At 43.1% G+C, this 17,841-nt stretch overlaps 2 protein-coding genes across 3 annotated transcripts in view; one reads left to right on the forward strand and one right to left on the reverse strand.

Moving 5' to 3' along the window:
- RBM20 (RNA binding motif protein 20) overlaps positions 1-17,841 on the forward strand; it is a 213,455-nt gene that overhangs the window by 53,484 nt on the left and 142,130 nt on the right. The window lies entirely within an intron of this gene.
- Positions 417-17,748, reverse strand: LOC128582547 (S-adenosylmethionine decarboxylase proenzyme-like). The gene is made up of 3 exons (XM_053586535.1): positions 17,702-17,748; positions 1,310-1,428; positions 417-949 (listed from the first exon to the last, which is right to left on the reverse strand). Exons 1-3 carry the CDS (start codon positions 17,746-17,748, stop codon positions 417-419), a joined length of 699 nt encoding a protein of 232 aa, XP_053442510.1.

The following is a 17,841-nucleotide window of genomic DNA, read 5'->3' on the forward strand; positions in this document are numbered from 1 at the left end:
AATAGTCCCAGATGGTTAGGCTGAGGCCAACGCCTAATGAGGACGAAAGCCTTGTCTGTGGGGAATTTTGGAGGATACCTGGAGAAATATTACACTGTGCATAAAGCAAATTGAATTGTTTTCACAAGTGTTGTAAAGTTTCATATAGTAAAAGGTTTTTTCTACATGCACTTCAATTTCACAGCAAGAGTGGCATAGAATACCTAAACACAGAAGAGACATTCATGCAAGATATCTAACTCTTTGATATAATAATGCATACACTTCGAAATGATTACACTATCATTACATCTAGGGCTTTCTGCAACTACAAGGTGGTGGTTATGGAAAGCATGGCCCCCATTATTAACATCTAGAAAGCAGCCACCACCTTCTACATGTGTTCTCTTTTTGTGTTTTTTCTTCATTTTTCTTAATCAACTCTGCTGTTGCTGCTGCTTAGCAAAACTGGTAAAAACAAAATTGTAATCATTGAACATAGCATTCTGACAATCAAGACGTTTAAAGCCTTCAGTCTTCTGGGGTGAAGAAAGCACTGTGCGACACTTAGAACTCTGATTAACAAACAAGGTGGTCACAAATTTTCCTGGCTTGAAGACTTCCACAACTTTCCTGATCAGGTCATCATAGGAGGTCTGACTTAAGTTTGTTTCAAAGCTAACATAAGAAAATTCTGGTTCTGGAGTGACGTGAATAGTCCAATAAGTTCCATCCGATTTCATTCCATTCATTGAATACCCACAAGGATTGAACAATGTGGCCTCAATGACAGAACCTGGTATCAGGTCACGAATTCTACTCTCACGAGTGACATCCTTTGCAGTAACACCATCTTTCATGTAGAACTGGTCCATAACTGCTGGGTCAAGCTCACTCATCAGAATTTCCAGGGTTTGATCTGGCTGACTGATAACTTGACTCTCTGGGAAATCCAGAGTATATGAGTACCAACAGTCAGAATTCATACGTCCCATACTATATGCTGCTCCATTTGGGAAAATTGCATTTAGAAATTCTATTTCTTCCTGGAAATTCCAGTGTGGGCACCCTTGGTGAGAAGGCTTCATGAAATTCTTACGAGAATAAAAGAAGCTTTGAATTGAGTCAAACCCACTGTAATCCCTAGCAAGCTTCAACAGGGGAACCAGTGCTTTCAGCAAGAGGGTGGTACCACAGGTCTTCAAAATGAAACGTCTCTTGGAGACAAACGTGCTACTCTCACTGAGTACATAAGCTTCCTGCTTGTCAGTTTTTGTCACACTTACGATTGAACATTGCACATCCTTCAAAAGTATGTCCCACTCAGATCCCGGGATAGTGTGAAGATCCCCAGATCCTTGGTTTGCCTCAGGTTGCTGCCGGGAGAACCAAACCTCCAGCAGCTTCTCCGTCCCTTCGAAAAAATGTGCAGCTTCGATCACCGTGAGACTAGCGAACAGCCAACAACCACAGAAAATCAACTAAATGAAACCTCTTCTCCTGCCGCTGTTGCCGCCGCTGCGGGTTGTTCCAGCTGTTACTAAAGTTCCTTTTTTTGCTATAATTTTATAGTAACTTTTTTTTTTTTAAAAAGGACTAATAAAATTTCCCCGGCTTCTTTTTGTGAGTGAAAGTAGAACGTGAGTCTGTTGGAAATAGAGGCAGATACAGTTCAGTCTCTTGGAGTCCGCTGCTTCCCCGTTAGAGAGAGTAGAGCGCTAGCTAAGGTCGCTGGCCATACTGTGCAAGCCATGAGTTCCACCCTTAAATGTTAAAAAAAGAGAGAGAAATGGACCATGCCTGTAGCTCAGTAGATGGGGTGCCCGTCCCATATACTGAGGGTGGTGGGTTCAAGCCCAGCCCAGGTCAAACTGCAACAAAAAAATAGCCGGGCGTTGTGGCGGGCGCCTGTAGTCCCACCTATTCAGGAGGCTGAGACGAGAATCGCCTAAGCCCAGGAGTTGGAGTTTGCTGTGAGCTGTGACACCACAGTACTCTACTGAGGGAGATAAAGTGAGACTCTTGTCTCTAAAAAAAAAAAAAAGAAAAGAAATATTGAGGTGATATTTTTTAGAAACTTGCCACTTTAACAGATTAAAAGTCTAAAGCTTTTTTTTTTTTTTTTTTTGGTTTTTGGCTGGGGCTAGGTTTGAACCTGCCACCTCCGGCATATGGGACTGGCGCCCTACTCCTTGAGCCACAGGCGCCACCCTAAAAGTCTAAAGCTTTATTCATTGGGAATCCTATTAATCCAGTCTATAATCCCTTGCAATTTCAAAATCCAAATAACTTAAAAAACTAAAAGATTTTCTTAAAGTTTTGGGGAAAATTAGCGGATGACAGACCACCTGCCATCCTAGCACTCTAGGAGGCAGAGGCAGGAGGATTGTTTTCAGGAGTTCATGACCAGCCTGAGCAAGAGCAAGAGCAAAACCCCATCTCTACAAAAAATAGAAAAATTGGGGGCGGCACCTGTGGCTCAAAGGAGTAGGGTGCAGGGCCCCATATGCCGGAGGTGGTGGGTTCAAACCCAGCCCCAGCCAAAAACTGCAAAACCATCCAAAAAACAAACAACCCACCACCTCCCAAAAAAACAAACAAACAAAAAAAAAAAAAATAGAAAAATTGGCTGGGTGTTTTGGCCGGCACCTGTAGTCCCTGTGACTTGGAAGGAGGATCACTAGAACCCAGGAGTTTGAGGTTGCCATGAGCTAAGCTAATGCCATCACACTGTAGCCGGGTCAAAAGAGTGAGACTCTGTCTCAAAAACATATTGGATGACAAACTCTGACTTGAAAGGTTGAGAGGCTGTTTGCAGCCTTTTCTTTACCCCACCCAGTGACTACTTAGGTTTTCTGCTCAAGGAATGTTCATATGTGTGATATAAGATCCTGCCCCTGGACCCCACTGGAGGTTAGTATACGGCACATCCATCTTACTTATTTTGTCAAGTAAAAAGAAGATTCTCAATTCCAAAACAAATCTCGCCCCAAGGAATTTGGACTTACACCACAACATAATTATTTATGAATTATGTCCCCAATTTTGTATTGCTTAGATTGATATGATTTTTATCTGAAAAGTAAAGCAGTTCCAGTTAACTACCTGGTACATTATCAAATGTCTCTCTTCCAACCCTACATTTAAAAAAATTAACTTTTATTTTGGAGTTATTTTAGTTTTAGTAAAAAGCTGCAAAAAAAGTATAGAGAGTGCTTGTATTCTCTTCACCCAAAGGAGTACAAGAGTTGGATTATGTGTAAAATTAAACTTTGTATTTTGAAATGATTGTAATAGATTCACATGTATGAAATAATACAGAGGGACTCTGTGCTCCTTTTACCCACATTCCTTCCCTCAGTGGGGGCAGCTTGAATATTAAAATCCGATTTCATGACCAGGATATTGGCATTGATAGACTCAAGATGCAGAACCTTTCTAAGTCCTTTGCCTCCTTTTGAATTGGATTATTTTTGTTGTTGACTTGTAGGATTTCTTTACATATGCTGGATATTAACCCCTTGTCAGCTGTATGATTTGCACATACTTTTTTCTGACCTGTGGTTGTCTTTTTACTCCCTTGACAGCATCCTTTGCTCAAACATTTTTAATTTTTTTTGTTTTTGTTTGTTTTTTGCAGTTTTTGGCTGGGGCTGGGTTTGAACCCACCACCTCTGGCATATGGGGCTGGTGCCCTACTCCTTTTAGCCACAGGTGCCACCCCAAACATTTTTAATTTTGATGAAGTTCAGCTTATCTGTTTTTTCTTTTGGTCTCGTATGCAACAAGTTATTGCCAAATCCAATGATATGAAGCTTTCCCCCTATGTTTTCTTCTGTTTTTTTTTTTTTTTTTTAGACAGAGCCTCAAGCTGTCACCCTGGATAGAGTGCTGTGGCATCACAGCTCACAGCAACCTCCAACTCTTGGCTCAAGCGATTCTCCTACCTCTGCCTCCCAAGTAGCTGGGACTACAGGCACCAGCCACAGTGTCTGGCTATTTTTTGGTTATAGCCGTCATTGTTATTTGGTGGGCCCGGGCTGGATTCAAACTCGCCAGCTCAGGTATATGTGGCTGGTGCCTTAGGTGCTTGAGCCACAGGCGCTGAGCCATCTTCTAAGTGTTTTGTAGTGTTCTTAAGTTTAAATCTTTGATCCATTTTGAGTTGAACTTTGTGTATCATGTATGGTAAAGAAAGGTCCAATGTCATCCTTTTGCATATGAATACCTGTTTTCCCAGCACCATTTATTAAAAAAAGACTCTCCTTTCCCCCATTGAATAGTCTGGTTATTCTTTTTTTTTTTTTTTTTTTTTTAAGTTTTGGCCAAGGGTGGGTTTGAACCCACCACCTCTGACATATAGGGCTGACGCTCTACTCCTTGAGCCACAAGGGCTGCCCTAGTCTGGTTATTCTTAATGAAAATAAATCGAACATATATGTGAGAATAGTTTTGCAATTTCAGATTTGTTCCTTTAGATTCCATATTAATTTTAGGATAAATTTTTCTATTTTTGCAAAAGATGTCACTTGGATTTTGAGAGAGAGAACATCAAATCTGTATTATTAAGAGTTTTAATGAACATAAAAAGTCTTTCCACTTATGTCTTAATTTTTTTAGGGAATGCTTTGTATTTTTCAGTGTCCATGTTTTTCATCTCCTTGGTTAAGTTTTACCCAAGTATTTTATTCTTTTTGAAGCTATTATAACTGGAATTATTTTTATAATCTTCTTTATAGATTGTTGATTGCTAGTGTTTAAAGCTATACCTTTTTTTTTTTTGTAGAGACAGAGTCTCACTTTACTGCCCTTGGTAGAGTGCTGTGGCGTCACACGGCTCACAGCAACTTCCAGCTTTTGGGCTTATGTGATTCTCTTGCCTCAGCCTCCGGAGCAGCTGGGACTACGGGCACCCACCACAATGCCCAGCTATTTTTTTGTTGCAGTTCGGCCGGGGCTGGGTTTGAACCCACCACCCTCGGTATATGGGGCCGGCGCCCTATTCACTAAGCCACAAGTGCCGCCCGCTATAACTGGTTTTATGAGTTGATTTTGCATCCGGCATCTTTGCTATTTGTTTATTTGCTTTAACAGGTTTGTGAGTGTGTGTTTAGGGTTTTCTGCATATAAGATTGTGTCATTTGTGAACAGAAATAATTTTACTTCTTCCTTTCTAATTTGAATGCCTTTTATTTTTTTCTTGTCCAATTGCTCTGTTTAGAACTTCCAGTATTATGTTGGCAAATTGGTTACTACTGTCTGTTTTAATGAATCACTTTCTTGTCTAAGAGTGAAACTCTCATTTAAATGACATCTTATTTCTTTACAAAGTACAAAGGAACACGAAGGTTTTATTTGTATATATCATTATTGACATGTGCTCTGTTTTTGACATATATTTAATAAAATATGTGTACCTTGTGACTCATTAAAATGAGAAAGTGCATATAAGATTGGCAGGCTATATACAAATGACTCCTACATGCCAGTGGCATAGTTCAGATTATAGGACCTTTGTGGAGTTTTTGGTAAAATGTCATTATTGACTGATAGTTAATCCTCACTCTTGATAAAACTGACTTCATTTTAATATGGTCTTTAGCTCCTTTAATTTGTACAACAGAACGAACCAGGGACATATTTGGTTCAAGTTTAAATATCTCAAATTTCTTATCAGCAACTGCGTCAGGCAGAGCTAAGAGAAGCAACCAGCATCTCTGAGGCACGAGAGCTTTGTGATGGTCCCCTGTGTTTTCTAGTAGAAAGTCATTCCTGCAAGGAAGTATGTATCGAGACTTGCCATGTGGCAGGCCCTCTTGTAACCACAGGCACCCTAACAAGGCAAAACACAGAAGCACATAAAACAGAGAACTAAGGAATGAAAACAGATCCCAAAGGTGGCCTGGGCCAAAGAAGACGATTCTGTCATCCTCACTGCGATGTTTACAGGCTTTTTATTCTATTTAGAGGAGTAAATCCATTCTCAGGCATTGTCATCTTTACTGGGGCTGGCTTGGCCCTTATGTCAGGAGCTTGAGGAGCAGAAGGGAACGATGAAGTAGCAGTAGGTAAAACGGTGCAGGGCTTTGGAAGCCTTCCAGAATTGTACATGAACGCTGGTACTCTCTCCACAGAAGGAAATATGGTGTAAAATGGGAATCTAACCACTTCACTGCACCAGGAGATTGGAGTCAAGTTACTAATGCAGGGAAAGACAAGTGGGGAAGCGTTGAGGTGAATTCTGACTAGCGCTGCTTGAGTTGAACAGCTGATGATGGTTTGGGTTAAAAAAGTAATTTCCAAACCAGGGGCCTGTTGACACAGCAAACTGCATTTTAACCACAAGAAGGCAACTAGTTCAATGAGAACAGACCTTAGTATTGTATTTTAATCAGACACCAAGAGGAGCTGCCTGACATTTAACTGGAGAGTGCTAACAATTTTGAAATACACTCTACCTAAATTTAGGAAGGAATTGGAGTAATCGGGCTGGTGGCCTCCAGGGGCAAGTCAGATGTGTGAGGAGAGATGTACTAACTGGACATCATGTCTATGGCCTAAAGCTTGCACCTTGCTTACCTTTTGAATTACATTTTCACTGAGGGCAGAACTAAGGTTTTTCAGGTGTTGTCACTTGAAAAGGTTCTTAAAACTCTTCCACACCGATTGAGTTTTGGTAGGCTACCTTTGGGCAGCCTGGGGTGCAGAAACTCTTCAGTTGTCTAGCCCCTGCTAACTGGTGACTAAAAGTCCCCCATGGTTTAACTGAGGTGTTTATTCATCTGCAGACTGGAAGCCAAGGATTAGGAATTTTTCATGAAATAAATAATTAAATCTGGACTCCCACAGGTGCAGAGGGCATAAATAATCCAACCGCTTGCTGCCCAGGCGTTCCATAGCATGGGCCATTAGTCTGCCCAGGCACTCACTTGTAACTGAATATGTCGGGAGGCGGCTGCTGCCTGGGATGGGAAAGGTGCTATTTCAGAGCAGTGTGTTGTCTGCTGGAAAGCTGCCTTGGTCCTCTGACTCTCCTGAGGACCCTTTGCTGGCTTGGTCTTCAGAGAAATTCATCTGCTTCCTGTCCAACCCTGAGCACAAAACCCACAGGCAGTCCCCTCTGCTGGTTAAGGAAAGGAGATGATGTATTAAAGGGAGGTCCAGGAACATGACTCATTTAATCAGAGACACTTGGAGAAACAGAGGTGTTTGATGATGGGAGTGGACTTCGAAGACTTTATTCTCAGAGTCATGAGTTAGAATCTGAGATCATTTGAGCACCGGGGAGTGGCTGAAAGTGGGTGTCACTTTCTGCTTCAACAGCAAATCTTGTGAAGGGCACTGAGAAGTAGCAATCTGTTTTCTGGTGAGCGAAGGTAAGGACGAGACTGCTGGTTCTAATTATGTCTGCATCGTTTCGGTGGTTGTGCGCACAGTACAAATGTAGTAAAAGTTTGTTAAGAGGCCCAGTGAAAGAACACACATGTGTTGTGAAGTCCCATGCTTCCTATTAGTGGTCTTATCTGGCCCATGCTACAGCCGGGTTTGGGGAGCGGGGTCCCTGGAACAGCAGCACAGGCATCACATGGGAGCTAGTTCGGAATGCAAATTTTCAGGCCCTGTTCCAGACCGACTCATGGCATCTCTGGGGGTAGGCCAAGGAATCTATTTTTAACAAAACATCGTGTGATTCTGATGTCTACTGAAGTTGGAGCACCACTGGCCTAGAGATTTTTTGGTCAGCGAGATGATTTAAGAACCACACATACACTCATTTCCTCTCCTTGGTAGGAAGTCACCATAGCTCTGTGGTTCTCAACCTTCCTAATGCCTCCTAATGCCATGACCCTTTAATACAGTTCCTGATGTTGTGGTGACCCCCAACCATAAACTTATTTTCATTGCTACTTCATAACTGTAATTTTGCTACTGTTATGAATCATAATGTAAATATCTGATATGCAGGATGTATTTTCATTATTACAAAGAGGTCGTGACCCACAGGTTGAGAACCGCTGCTCTGGTTGCAAGAGAATTGCATTTTAAATCCCTAGATGCACATTACTCCCTCCCCTCCGGCCTCCTTGCCTTCTGACCCAGGATTCTGCTAGCCCCCTGTTTTTTTTTCCCCTCCAGATCTCATGTTTCCAAATTCTGTGCTCAGTTACTTCTAGGGAAATAGAGATGGGGTGGGGTGGGAAGTGTCCTTCTATTTGCTGATTGCCAGAGGAGATTGAGCTATCATGTCCGGCATCTGACATGCTCACTGTGTGCTAGGCCAGCACTGGTGCCAACAGTGTGTGGTCCTGTCCCCAGGGCTACAGGAGCTCCAGAGAGGCAGACACGGAAGTGATGATGGTGGGGGAGAAGGTGGTGAGCACTGAGGCTCAGCCCTGGGGATGGCAGCACTGCTTAAAGTGAAGTGCACACTAGCAAGTGCTTTATCCAGCTTGGGAGATTCTTTTTACTTTTAAAGTACACAACTCCTAAGTTTACAGCTTGGTGAATTTTTAAATGTGTCCTCACATCTATGTCACCACCAGACAGATAAAAACATAAGACATGTCCAGCCCCCTAGAAAGCTCCCCTTGCCCCTTCCAGTCCACATGTCCCTGCCACCAGAGGTGGCCCCCATTAACACTCTGCCACTATGGAGAATTTTGTTGGGGATTGTTTTAGATTCTTTTTTTTGAGACAGAGTCTCATTTTGTCACCGTTGGTAGAGTGCTGTGGTGTCACAGCTCACAGCAACCTCAAACTCTTGGGCTTAAGCGATTCTCTTGCCTCAGCCTCCCAAGTATCTGGGACTATAGGCACCCACCTCAATGCTCCGCTATTTTTTTAGAGATGGGGGTCTCGCTGTAGCTCACGCGGGGTCTCGAACTCCTGAGGTCAGGCAATCCACCCGCCTTGGCCTCCCAGAGTGCTAGGATTATAAATGTGAGCAACTGCACCCGGCCTTGTTTTAGATCAATGGTTCTCAACCTTCCTAATGCCACGACCCTTTAATATAGTTCCTCATGTTGTGGTGACCCCAAACCATAAAATTATTTTCATTGCTACTGCATAACTGTAATTTTGCTACTGTTATGAATCGTAATGTAAATATCTGATATGCAGGATGTATTTAGGCGACCCCTGTGAAAGGGTTGTTCTACCCCCAAAGGGGTTGTGACTCACAGGTTGAGAACCACTGTTTTAGATTCTAAACTTCTTGAACAAAAAAATGTATCTTGTGTAGCCCAAGATTGCTAACAGGCTGAATGTGGCATCAGGTGATGGGTTTGTTTGGTCTGTGTAGTAATTTTTTTTAAAGTTCATTGCTAGCTTTTAAAACATAACAACCAAAGCTTCGGCAGCGGTGGGCCCATGGGCCTTAGCGTCGGCCTGGGCTGCTGTCAGTAAGTGCCGTCTCCCGGGATGGGGCACCCCTCGTCCTCAGTCCTGGCTGCTCCTCCCGCGCCCTCTTCCACAGCTGCGCTGGCTGTACGGGCCCTCGTGGGCAAAGTCCCTGCCTTTAAATAGTGTTTTCTTTTTTGGTTTGGGCCTCCAGCACGGCTCAGGATGCTTAATATCTTTCTTTCCTCAGTCATCAACATGTATCAAGCACTGACTATGAGTCAGGCCCAGGCCAAGTATTGGGGTACAGAGGTGTCCCCTGACAGAAGGACTGATGCTTTGTTAGTTTGCCATGGATGTAACCGGAAGTGTGGCACAGTCCTGCCACTGTGAGTTCACTTCTCGCTGCCCCCAAGGATGCCACCCATGCTAGCAGTTTCCAGCCCCTGTGCCCACCTTGTCCCATAGAACTGTCACACTTCCAATGTCCTCCTCCTCCTTCCTCTCCATCTGACCCTCACACCTTAGCTCAAGACCCACCTCCTCCAAGAAGCCTTTGCTGACCAACCCTTTCTCTGCTGACGTCTCCCTCCACTGGACTCCTATCAATGCATTTCCCTTGCCATCACACAATCAATTCTGAGTCACTGATTACTTCCCATTGGAAAAAAAGAAAGGCCTGTTTCTTTAACTAGAAATGGCTGCCCTGTGAGCAGGGACATCCACAGACTTCTTGATGTTGCTCTGTGAGGCCCCGCATGGTTCTGAGCAGAAGGCAGGCAGCTGATGGTTCTGAGCAGAAGGCAGGCAGGGGATGAGCTGGGAGGGAAGGGGCCGTAGGAGATGAGGCTGCAGATGGCGGCTCCTAGGGAGACCAGAGGAAGCCCCGGGAGGCAGCGTCAATGGCAGGAGCCTGGCAGGAACCCTGCCTGTCCTTGAGGACCCAGCATCCTTGCACGAGTGTTGACACCCTGCAAGAAGGGTGCAGAGACTCCGGCTGCCAGGCCACAGGCATTCCGGATAGTGTCATGTGAGGTGGCCTCTGAACTTCTCCCCTTACAGCCTGACAGAGCGTCTCTTGGGTGGCAGAAGGCTCACAGGAGGCAGCGTGCAGATGGAAGGGGAAGGTGGCATTCTGACGGCCATTCCCTCAGCCTTCTGCCATGCTCCCAGAGGCTCTGGGGCACCCAGTTCTGTCCTAGTTTTAGTTCTGACTCAGTGATACAGATTGCTAAAGGCAACTGACTTGGAAATAGTCCCAACATCTAGTCCCCTTGGATGTTGGCAACCGATGATGACCTTTCTTTGGTAGACATCTGCTCCCAGCCCAGCCAGCCAGACCACTGCCACGGAGGTGGGAGGGGTAATAAGAGCCTTTAACTTAAGGGCACTTGGCAAAGAGCCGTCTCACTTGCTAGGCTTCTGTTATATGTCACTTAGCGTGCAGGGTTCCAAGAACTACTTGGCCTCTTGACAGGGAACATGATAGAATGTCAGGACCTAAGCTAATGAAAATATGCTCCGGCCAGCCAAGTCATGCACAAGCAATGCAAGAAGCCATTGGTCATTCACACATCTGCGCCATGTGAGATGAGGGGCTCCACTGAGGGACTTAGCCTTCCCAGATCCACGTGATGACGGCAATCCCACACATGGTGGCTTTTTTCCTCAGGACATGCTGATTTTGTAAAACATGAGAGAGGGCATCCCTTGAGAAAAGCATGTTCTTAAAGGGCCCTTATTTCTTGTCTCTCTTCCCTGTACACAGTGGTACCCTATGCAAGACCCTCAGTGGATGTCTAAAGCTGCAGATAGAACCAAATCCCATATATACTATGTTTTTTCCTATACATGAGTACCTATCGTGGGGTTTAATTTATAAATTAGGCGTGGCAGTCTTGTGCTTTAGAGCCATTATGAGGTAACATGAGCGTGGTGTGAACCTAGCGCTGGGATACCTCAGCAGTCCATCTGATTGCTGAGACGACTACCACGTGGCTCCAGGTCAGAGACCAGGCAGCAGGGACGCACTGGACAAAGGGGTGAGTCATATCCCAGGTGAGCAGCACAGGACGGGGCAAGATTTCATCACAGTACTCGGAATGGCACACAATGGCATAGCTTTAAAACTTCTGAATTATTGACTCCTGGAATTTTCCGTTTAATATTTTCAGTCTAAAGTTTATTGGCTTATTTCAAGCTGAAACCTTGAAAATCAAAACCTCCGATAAGGGGGGCTACTGTATTCCTCCCTTGTCCCATTTCTGTGTCCTGTGCTCATCTGTTGTGCTTGACATCAGACTTCCAGGTGACGAGGCTGGCTGGCTCTATAGGTGCTACATGCTTCAGATTTAGTAGTACGTACGATAGTAGAACAAGGTCATCACGGGGAGCTGTACCAATTAAGACGTGATTGGCGGGATCTCACCTCCTGTACACAATGTGAGGGGGTTCAGCATGCCCCTTGGGTGAAGGGCTCAAGTACAACGTGTACTTTACCTTATAAATGAAAACGATGTAACCTAAACATTTGTACCCTCATATCAATCTGCATTTTTTTTTTTTTTAAAGAAATGTTTGGCTGCCAGCAGAAAACTCAACTGTCAGTAGCTTAAACCAGAGGCACATATATCATAAATCTGGAGACAGATAGCCCAGGTATGGTTTGGTGGTGCTCTGGGGGACCGAGCATCTTTCCGTTCCTTCACCTTGCCGTGTTCATGATGTTTCTGTTCTCATGTTGTGGCCTTCTCATCACAGGATAGTGGCATAGGCCCTCGGGTCACGTACTTGCAATCAGAGCAGAAAGTGTGGGTGTGGCACACCTCCTAACACCCCTTTTTGCCTCTGTTTTATCTGGGGTAGAAATTTTCTGACATTTGTTGCAAAGGAAATGTCAATTAGATGTGGAATCTGATTTGGGCTATCTGGTGACACTTCTCAACTTCACCCCTAATGATTCTTTCTCAAAATTATAACTTGTGAAGAATTATATTTCCGCTAATTTCTTCCAGCCCAGAGTTCACAGTTGGGCTTAATTTTCAATCAGTGAGCCAAAGCTTCACAGACAATCTGTAAGAGTGTCTGCCTTCAAAACTGGTAAAGTCTGGCCACTGCTCCGTGGTATCTGCTCCCTTTGTCCTTAGTTGCATCAGCCCGGACCACGGAGACATGCTGTTCACACCATTTACCCCGGTGGAAACTGCGCAAGCCAGAGGTCTCTCTGCGGTGTTAAGTTGCAGTGGTTGGGAGTTTGTCCCTTGCAAAGTGTGGGTCTAGCTCTCTTTTGATTATTCTTGGGGTATGATTTTCTGCTAAAATCATCTTTGTTGGATACATGCATGTCCACACACACGCCTACTACACACATATCCCAGTGCCACACCATTCCAGTGGAAAGGGAGACGGGGATTTCATGGTAGCTGTCGTTTTGATGGATGCTCCTATCTCCACCCACAGAGGCCATGATATTCCTGCCTTTCTTAGTTGATAATCTGAAAATCTCCCCGGCCAGATTGCCTTGCTATAGGCCTTCAACCTGGAATGCCACATATGGTCTGAGCTTCAGTCTCTGGAGTTCATACTGGCTCCTGTTTATAAGAGCCTGTGGGCTTGAAGCTGATAAGGTGGAGAGCTAATGGGAGGCCACCCGAGAGAGAGCTGGACAAGATACAGACTTCAGGTGAAGCAGGATGAGGTCTTGTTAAAGCCAGACTCAGTTTCCCTTTTTATCCACTTCCAGATGCATTTTGCCTTCTGTGGCTCCTCACTTGTCCCTCTGAAGTGTGGTCTTGAACGTGCCCAGCTCCTCTCTATGCTCTCCAGCTGGCGGAAGTGGCAAGTTGCTCTCAAGTGTTAAGAGTGTGCATCCCCCCCACCCCACCCCACCGCCTCTAGAAGATTTTACATTAGAATCCAGTCATTCTGTTTACTTCCTTAGATGTAGAGGGCATGTGAATGAAGTTTGTGATTGGTTTTAAGATAGGAAAGATTTGTCATACATTTGTCTGGATTTGAGGAACTTTCTAGAAGAGCTGCTGTCAGGATTTAGAGCCTCAAATGCCTGTCCACTCTCAGCCTTAAAAGATAAAATGCAGGGCGGTGCCTGTGGCTCAAGGAGTAGGGCGCGGTCCCATATGCTGGAGGTGGCGGGTTCAAACCTAGCCCCGGCCAAAAAAAAAAAATCAAAAAAAAAAAAAAAAGATAAAATGCAGAGATCTCAGAAGGGAGAGTTCTGGACCCAGATCATTAGCATTGAAGTCAGGTTCCTTTACTTACTCGCTGTGTGCCCTTCGGACAAGTTACTGAAACCTCTCTATACCTCAGTTTCTTCATCTGTAAAATGGGAATTATAATAGTACATGCCACATGATTGTTAGGAGGGGTCAATGAGTTAACATTTAAAGGTGCTTAAAATGGTACCTAGCGATTAGTGAGAACCATATAAATATTTATTTAATAAATATTAGGCGTTTCCGAGGTATTTTTTGTTATTGGCTTCTTTAACTGAAATTTTTGTTGGAATAATTGGAGATTCAGATGCAGTTGTAAGAAATAATTTAGAATGTGTCAATTAAAAATAAAAGAAAACTTTAAAAAAGTAAGTGACACAGAGCGTTCCCATGTACGTGTATTCATAGATCTAGCAGCTCTAGTGGTAATCCTCGCAAACTACAGTTCACAACCAAGGTATTAACATCCATATGCTCTACCTATCTTACTCAGATTTCCCCAGTTTACTTGTCCTCATTTGTGTTCTACAATTTTACCACACATGTAGCTTCGTATTTCCAGTATAATAGTCAGCAGGACGAACAATCCCATCACCACAAGGACCCCCCGGGTGGCCTTATATAGGCACCCCAGCCTTCCTCCCTGCCCTGAATTTCCTGGCAAGGACGAATCTGTTCTCCATTTCCAAGATTTTGTCATTTCAAAAATGCTATTAAAGTGGAGTCACACAGTTCATAACCTTTTAGGATTAGCCTTTCACTCAGCACAATTTCTTGGGGGCTGAGCATATAAGTAGTGCATTCCTTTTCTTGCTGAATAATATTCCATGGCATGTGTGTACCACAGTTTGTTTAACCATGCACCTGTTGAAGGACATCTGGGGTCTTTCCAGTGTGGGGCTATTACAGATAAAGCTGCTATAAACATTTGTGTATGGGTTTTTGTGTCAGTCTAAGTTTTGACATCTGTGGGACAAATATCCAAGAGTGTGATTGCTGAGTTATATGTAGTTGTATGTTTAGGTTTGGTACTTTAATATGTATAAAATTAATACTTTGTTATTTAAATTTGCACCTCCAACAATAAATTTATGTTCTACTCTTTGACTTATAGTAAGCACTGTATTACTATTTGTTAGACAAAATACACCACTGGCTTTTATAATGTGTGCAGGACTGTGTAAGAAAAGAGGGGTGGAAGGAGATTCAGACATATGGTGATGGGTCTTGTCTTTAAGAAATGTCTAATCTTGGCTCTGAGAATTGATTGATTGGAGGAAAGATCCATTAGATGTCAGATTACAGAAGGCTTGAAAAAAGCCCAGTGGAGAGCGGGTGGGGGGTGGGATGGGGACAGAATAGAGGTTTAGGGAGAGACTTGTAAATTTTGCTGCCACCACTCCCTGAGATAGGAAATTTGATGGCCTTTTATATTTGAGAAAAATTTGGGAGTATTTAAATCTGAAGAAAAGCCAACAATTTTTACAGACAGTAATACATGTTTTTGTCAAAGATAGGGATTATTGTAGAGAGTCACAAAACCCTTTGAAAGGATGTTATTTACTTACAGGGAGAGAACAGAAGGGGAGCTTTGCTGAAAAGTGGGCTGGTTTTAGCATTTCACTATTGTGGACAAAAAGCTGGACTCTTGGCCAAGTCACACAGTGGTTTTCCCAGGCTCTAGCAGGCCACTGGTTCCTTCTGTGGATTGAATTGGTTTGATGAATACTGCAGAGGCTCACCTAGTGGGTCTGATACATGGAAGAGACCATTTTTCACATTGCTATGCTCTATATGACAAAATTATTTTTGGTAAAAATCATGTCATCAGCTGTCATTACTTTCTTGATTTTTTCTTTAGTTATAAACAATGAATAATTAAAAGAGAATACATGTAACTTTTAAAGATACTACTCATTCAACAAAATATTTCACATCTGAATTAAAATTTGTTCTTTTTTTTTCATTTTTACAATTATTGTGCTTTTACTGTTTATTTCAAATATGTTTAATCCTAACAACATGTAGTACTGCAGGAATGGGAGACATTGTGTCCGAAGTGGAATGGAAAGATTCTGAACAAAAGTGAATTTAATTTTGAATCAATGAGTGAGGCTGATTTTGTGGGGGAGTACTCCAAATAATTTTCTTGTAAAATACCATGCTGATGGAAGGATAAGTCATTACACGTATGCTGATTTGAATCTTCCGTGTATCTTACTCAAACTCTGTAGCAGCTGCAATGATCATTTAGAAACTAAACCAACAAAATAATCATTTTTTGAGAAGGAGTCACTCTCACTGAAGTCCTTTAGAACTGCTGATGCTTGGTGAGAACAAGCAATTGACTTTTAGTGGTTTTATTGTTTTAAAATTCTCTGGAGACAACACCTGCCTTATAGCCTACACATCTGGTTTCATAACTCATGAAATGGACAGATTAAGGGTTTGGGGAGTTTGTTTGACACGTATTTGAAGCCCACCCTTGCCAATTTGTGGCTGTGTGACTTGAACAAATTACCTTAATAGCTGTGGTCAGATCATTCCTTCTCTGCAAATTGTTAGGGTCTGGGGTGGGTTAATAAAAACCCACACAGCGTGGCTGCAGTAGGCTCTGATGCACAGTAGGTTCTTAAGAAATGTGAATCATTATTTTCTTCTCCATCTGGAATGGACAGTATCTGTGTGTCTCAGGACATTCCTGGGTCTCGTGAAGGAGATCAGGCTGATCGGTCATGGACCGGCCTCCCTTTTTGTCCTCGATTTCTGACTTCTGCCAGGAAATGTGACAGTTCTGTTTAAGCAGAATTCACTGAGGGACCACAAGGGACACCAAGGGAAGTGTGAATAAACTCTTGAGGGCTCTGAGACGTGTCCTTCAGAATGTGGGCTTGGGCAAGGGGAGCTATTCTGGTCTCTCCAGGACTGAAAGGCTGGGGAATTTCAGGACAGTGTGGCGAGCTATCGAAGGGTAAACCTCAGAAACAGCACTGATTCTCCTTGGCTTAGGGAAGATGAGATTCTGCAGCTGTTCCTCTTAATCGAACAGGCTGGTTTGTAGTCAAGGCCATTTATGAATCACTTTCCCCTCTTTCTGTGTCTTGATCCTATCTTCTCCTCATACCGATAATTGCCAGGGAATGTGGTCCAGCCTTTTGGTGGCTTTTGTGAGCCTTTTATAGCAGTTAAGAAGGAATCCTCGGTATTCTCACCGTGTATAAAAGATCACGCTATTCTTACGCATGACACAGCTCATGCTGAACATGGAAATACACTTAAATACATTTAGGATGACTTTACATAGAAATTCTGTGTTGTAAATTGAACTCATTGTACTTTAAAGGGACTAAAGAGAATTCTTAATTTTATCCAGTTTAATCTGCCAAGTGATAAGGTTTTCTTTTCCCTTTTTGAGGGAAATCTTTTTAGTGATGGCTGACTGGGAATATGGGGAAGAAGGCTCTTTTTAAGAAATCGAAAGCATATTAGAAAGTCTATCCCAGAAAAAGTATCTCATGTTGTAAATAATCTCAGATGTAGTTTGCTGGATATAAAATGGAGCTTAAGATTTTATTTTTTGCTAACCCGATATTCCAGAATGTATTGTATTTTTACAATATTAGCTGCATAGCCAATTCATTTCAACTGGAAAATGTCAGAAAACATAAAACTTAATGAAGTTCAAGCTAAAAGACAGTGTTTTAAAAATGTCTTCCTTGTATTATTGCTATTCTATCTATTTATTTCTTAAAGAAATTTTAACATTTTTAGAAAACAGTAAATGGTTTTAAGGGCAAAGACAATAGAAACCTTAAAAATATAAAATAAACTCTCGGTAGGCATACAATTAAATTAATGGCATTGGCAGGGCCTGCTTCACTGGAATTGATCTGTGTAGTTACTTGGTCCCCTTCTTGAAAGCACCCTGTGCACGGTGGTGCCTGTGGCTCAAAGGAGTAGGGCACCAGCCCCATATGCTGGAGGTGGCAGGTTCAAACCCAGCCCTGGCCAAAAATTGCAAAAAAAAAAAGTACCTTGTGTGCTTGGGTCAATGCTCTCCTGTCATCATTCTGAAATTCTTACTAATTTGTGAACAAGAGGCCCAATATTTTTGCTTTGCTGTGTCCTTCAAATTATGGAGCTAGTCTTACCCATCGGCTGCCTGGTAATTGAATTCCACATCCATTGCTGCCACCATTTTGGAAACCCACGGTCTGTCATCTGCCACTGGGCCTTGGTTCTACACATTTTTATTAGATAAAAACTGGTGAAATAAAACTTTTCTTTCTTG

The sequence above is a fragment of the Nycticebus coucang genome, chromosome 3 (assembly GCF_027406575.1).
Source record: "Nycticebus coucang isolate mNycCou1 chromosome 3, mNycCou1.pri, whole genome shotgun sequence".
In the NCBI taxonomy this organism is placed as follows: domain Eukaryota; kingdom Metazoa; phylum Chordata; class Mammalia; order Primates; family Lorisidae; genus Nycticebus; species Nycticebus coucang.

What these genes read in the sequence shown, in the direction of transcription:
- LOC128582547 (XM_053586535.1), bottom strand. Translation starts at nt 17,748, where the DNA reads ATGGTGGCAGCAATGGATGTGGAATTCAATTACCAGGCAGCCGATGG. An exon ending in AATTACCAGGCAGCCGATGG is followed by an intron (nt 1,429 to 17,701) that starts GTAAGACTAGCT and finishes GCTGTTCGCTAG; the next exon opens with TCTCACGGTGATCGAAGCTG. An exon ending in GGATCTTCACACTATCCCGG is followed by an intron (nt 950 to 1,309) that starts GATCTGAGTGGG and finishes ATTCTGACTGTT; the next exon opens with GGTACTCATATACTCTGGAT.